The sequence below is a fragment of the Bolinopsis microptera genome, chromosome 1 (assembly GCF_026151205.1).
Source record: "Bolinopsis microptera isolate Bmic1 chromosome 1, MBARI_Bmic_1.0, whole genome shotgun sequence".
NCBI lineage: Eukaryota > Metazoa > Ctenophora > Tentaculata > Lobata > Bolinopsidae > Bolinopsis > Bolinopsis microptera.
The window spans coordinates 3,634,470-3,639,690 of NC_087072.1; the positions used below are offsets into that span (position 1 = coordinate 3,634,470).

Genomic DNA, 5,221 nt, shown 5'->3' on the forward strand with positions numbered 1-5,221 from the left:
ACAGCTATTAACCATTTACCAAAACAAACCCTTTCCAGTACAGGCAAGACATTTGCCAGTGTGCATGAAAAATATTTAAATGTTTACTCTCACACCTGGGCACGAAATGAGATTTCAATACACGTTGGTCAGGAATGTCAATTTGTGCCCTGTAATTTACTTTACATTTTCAAACGTGCCTCACTCAAAAGCCATAGCAGTTGGAGTAAAAATCTTAATATAGCTGTGTGTGGAGTACATAGGAGATGTTTCATGCAATTTATCATGATTCTGTTATGTTTGTGTAATGCTTGAGAGTCAGAATAAGGCCAAATTTTTGTGCAAAGTGTAATTTACTTTACGTGAAATCGCCCATATTAGTTTAGAAGCCCTAATCGTATGATGAAATATGGCTGATATCTGATATAATATGTGTATCTTTGCTGAGCTAATGTAATTCTATGTGACAGTCAATTGGCGGGAAATCTAGCAGTCGCTAACATCTAATCTCGTTCATTAGAAAGATAGGGATCAACACTTTTACCGTCCAACATTCTATTAGCATAAAGTGTGCAGTGTGTATGCATACTCTAGTTTCTATTTCATTGTGTCAATGTTGCATCTTGGAGGCTTTTGTTTTTTAATAAAATCATGCAACATTCGATTATTCGATATCTTTTAGTTTTCATATTATGTATAATTGGTTGAAAAACGTTAAGATGTCCAGAGTTAGGGAATCAAGAGTTTTTAAATTAATTTCAAGTGATATTGTTTTGTGATTTTCTAAAGTTATTGTGGTAAGTTTTATTATTGTTTAGATAAATGCTGAGTGCTGTTTTACAATTTTACATTTCAGAAAGTTAGTACATGTATGTTAAGTAGCAGCTGCATAATGTGTTTGTTTATATACACTATTATGAAATATGGATAAAATAATTATTCTCATTACTTGTGCTGTTTTAATTTGACTTATCGCAAGAATTCAAAAAATTTGAAATTCAGAACTGTATTTATCTTAAAAATTGGTTTGAAACGTCCGCCTGTGAAAACATATCGTTTCAAAAGTTTGTATCGAACATAACCGGAAAATTACCAATAATAACGAGTATCTGATCTAGGAATGATGTAACAAGACAGAATACTGAGCCAGAGAGAATGAAGTGCATCAGGAACCTCACTTCTCTTCATCGTCTCTACTCGACTAATGTAGCCCCTCCTATACTCTCCAAGGTAAGACTTTCTACTTAGCCTTCTATCATCTGTTCACTGCACAGTGCAAAGTAATATGCTTTACTTTTTCTTAATGTAGTCCGATGTTCTTTTTGTGCCGATCGTTTCAATTCAACAAAAGGTTTTTACAAAATATAGTCCTCGTCTCATGTTTACACAAAATACCCGTTAATGTTTACACAATAAAACCTGTTAAGGTGAAGCAGAATGCTCAGTTCAAGGAGAATTCAGCTGCAATGGCAAGCCTTGTTGCTGACCTGGAAGGTAAAGTAGGATCTATAAGTGAGGGTGGAGGAGCGGATGCGCGGAAGAGACACACAGGCAAGGGTAAACTACTGGTCAGACAGAGAATCAACACTCTCCTCGATACTGGCTCTCCTTTCCTGGAGCTGTCCCAGATGGCTGGTTATAAGTTGTACAAGGAGGAGGTCAACGCTGGGGGCATCATCACTGGTAAGTGTACTGATAATGGAGGGGGGGGGGCATCATCACTGGTTTGTGTACTGATAATGGAGGGGGGGGGGGCATCATCACTGGTTAGTGTACTGATAATGGAGGGGGGTTCGTGTACTGATAATGGTTGTTTTTTGTCTTACACTTCAACAGCTGTGGAACAAGACCTCGAGAAGCCCTTGAGGTCAAGTACTGCAGATCTGGGTTGATACTAAAGCTCAGGATTTGGAATAAATCATTTAAATATTTCAAATCGTTTAAATACCAATCCTGAAGACTAACATGTAACCTGTTGTGCAGGTATTGGGCGTATATCAGGACGAGAGTGTATGATTGTAGCTAACGACGCGACAGTTAAAGGAGGTACCTACTATCCCATTACTGTTAAGAAACACGTGAGAGCCCAGGAGATAGCTATGGAGAATAACCTGCCCTGTGTTTACCTGGTGGACAGTGGTGGAGCTAACCTCCCTCACCAACCTGAGGTCATTATAGTTTCACTAGAAGTTATCTTACCGCAATAAATCAACATTTTAATACTGGGACAGGGGACTGTAAAAAATGAAGCTCCTAACAAAATATCACAGTTAAAAGATTTAAAATGCTTTTTTCTTCAGGTGTTTCCAGACAGAGATCACTTTGGTCGGATATTCTACAACCAAGCGAACCTGTCCTCCAAAGGAATAGCCCAGATAGCGGTTGTGATGGGTAGCTGCACTGCGGGAGGAGCCTATGTTCCTGCCATGGCGGATGAGAGCATCATTGTTAAGGAACAAGGTAGGAACCCTCTGTAATTACTTTAATCTTATACACACAGTTAACCTGCAGTAATCACTAATCATACAGTAAATATACAGTAAACGTAAAGTAAACGTTAAGTGAACATACAGTAAACTTATTATAGTAAACATACAGTAAACATACAGTAAACATACAGTAAACATACAGTAAACATACAGTAAACATACAGTAAACATGCAGTAAACATACAGTAAACATACAGTAAACATACAGTAAACATACAGTAAACATGCAGTAAACATGCAGTAAACATACAGTAAACATACAGTAAACATACAGTAAAAATAGAGTACTGGATAAAAACACTGTTTAATGACACCTCTCTACTGTAGACAAAGTTAGTGAGATGGTGTTATGTGCGTAGTTTTTAAAAGTTGGCTGCTTATTCTACAAAAAAAACTCGTCAGAAATAAGACTGCCAAGTGAATGCATTTTCAAAGCAGCTTATTTGTATTTTCAAGTTAAAAGACAAGCAACTGTATAAAATTTCTTTATTAATGTTTCGTAAGTTCTAATTGTGCAATAATTTGATGATGTACACTCGTTATAACGATGCAACACTTAAAAATGGATATCCAAAGCACAATTGTTCAATAAATAGGATATAATAAGAATATAATAATAAAAAGGATATCCGTCTTTTCATTACTGCTCTCTGGTTACAAAATAAAACCACATCATGAGGCTCATACCGTCCCAGGTACAATATTTCTGGGTGGACCCCCCTTGGTGAAAGCAGCGACAGGAGAGGAGGTATCAGCAGAGGATCTGGGTGGGGGCATGATGCACTGCAGCCAGTCTGGTGTGACTGACTACCTGGCTGTGGACGACACCCATGCGCTGCACATTGCGCGCAACAACGTGTCCCACCTCCACCTGCCACCCTCTCCACAACTCAATATTCTGGAGTCAGAGGAACCGCTGTATGATCCTAGTGAGATTGGTGGAGTTGTTGGGACTGATCTTACTAGAACATTCGACATGAGAGAGGTAACCTACTATTCAATCCTTAACCAATTCAATCATGAATACTGACTGTAATCCAATTTGAGAAATTAACCTGTTTACGTAACACAAATTATTTAAAAACATCAAACATGCCATTTCTACAATCACGACTAAAAGTGATTATAATCATTCACTTACAAGCACTGCTGCAGTGCCCTAATAATACGGTTCATTGCAATAAATAACCCACTAAAACTCAGGTAATAGCCCGAATAGTGGACGGTTCCAGATTCTCGGAGTTTAAAGAGAAGTACGGTACTACTCTCGTTACAGGGTTTGCTCACCTTCACGGAATGCCTGTGGGTATCATCGCTAACAATGGCATTTTGTTCAGTGAGTCGTCTCTAAAAGGTTCTCACTTCATACAACTGTGCTGCCAGAGGAAGATTCCACTTCTCTTCTTCCAGAACATTACCGGCTTTATGGTCGGCAAGGTAAAATCTTATCTGGTACAAAGTTTTGCTTGATAGCACTATACAAAGCCACTCATAGGTTTTTGTATCATTTCCTTGATGCAAATGGATTTCTTTCAACGGAAATTATATGAAAGCATAGTTTTGAAATTGACATTGACATGTAACGCATAACAACTCCAGGAGTACGAAGCAGGTGGTATTGCCAAGAACGGAGCTAAGTTAGTAACAGCTGTGGCCTGTGCCAAAGTCCCTAAAATAACAGTTATAATGGGAGGAAGTTTCGGAGCGGGTAACTACGGAATGTGCGGGCGCGCGTACAGCCCACGTTTCCTCTACATGTGGCCCAACGCTAGGATAAGTGTAATGGGAGGTAAACAGGCTGCCTCTGTGCTGTGTCAGATCAGTAGGGACAAGATGGAGCGTGCTGGTTAGTTTTACTTTAATGTTTGCTTTTGTGAGATTGGTAAATTAGGAGTGGAGACAATTCAGGTGGATGTGATTTAGAAGTAAGAGTTTTAATTTGCTTATATGTAATAATATAAAAACGCAGTAATGCGTTTCTATGGGTCATTTGTACCGTAACAATTAACTAATATCTGGTATTTTCACAATCTGACGGAATGTTGCTCAGGAATGCAGTGGTCTGAAGAAATGGAAAAACAGATACGAGGACCGGTAGAAGCCGGGTTTGAGAAGGAAGGACACCCGTACTACGCGAGTGCGAGACTCTGGGACGACGGGATTATCAATCCTGCTGACACACGAAATGTTTTGGGACTCAGTTTGTCCGCTACACTCAACGCCCCAATTCCTGACACTCCGTTTGGTGTGTTCAGAATGTAATGTTAGCAACTCGTAGACAGTAGTTAAATTAAATAGTTTGGGTCTTTGGTTATTGGTACTTGATTTTGTGAGTTTTCTACTGATCTGTTAGGATTTATAATAATAATAATATTGAAATTGATGTGATAGAGTTGATCTGGGTTTGATTTGAGACCTCTTTGCCGTTATTATTCACTTTTGTGTCTTCGACAATATTTGCCTCCAAGAATAATTTATATGTTAGTAATTTATGATTATGTTAGCCAAAAAGCAAGCGTAATAGCTGAACCTTAGCTGTGTTATACTCGGTTTTTACTTTTATAATTTTTGACGATGTCTATGTGTTATAATTATGATAATTTATTATTAAACTTTTTCATGTAAACTGTTGTTTTAATGGCTACTTACCCTACTTAATTAGAAAAACCAGTCAACAGATAAAGTAAAATATAATGTTTTTAATGCTGAATAAAATTCGTCATTAATTGAAGTAAGGAGCACAAGAGTAAGAT

General features: G+C 38.0%; 1 protein-coding gene across 1 annotated transcript; it reads left to right on the forward strand.

Annotated features, from left to right (window-relative positions):
* Nucleotides 1-1,096: 1,096 nt before the first annotated feature.
* Nucleotides 1,097-5,094, forward strand: LOC134826289 (methylcrotonoyl-CoA carboxylase beta chain, mitochondrial-like). Its single transcript, XM_063838622.1, has 8 exons — nucleotides 1,097-1,209; nucleotides 1,407-1,662; nucleotides 1,963-2,147; nucleotides 2,280-2,439; nucleotides 3,164-3,453; nucleotides 3,672-3,905; nucleotides 4,068-4,314; nucleotides 4,519-5,094. Exons 1-8 carry the CDS (start codon nucleotides 1,135-1,137, stop codon nucleotides 4,728-4,730), a joined length of 1,659 nt encoding a protein of 552 aa, XP_063694692.1. The 5' UTR covers nucleotides 1,097-1,134; the 3' UTR covers nucleotides 4,731-5,094.
* The last annotated feature ends 127 nt before the right edge of the window (nucleotides 5,095-5,221 follow it).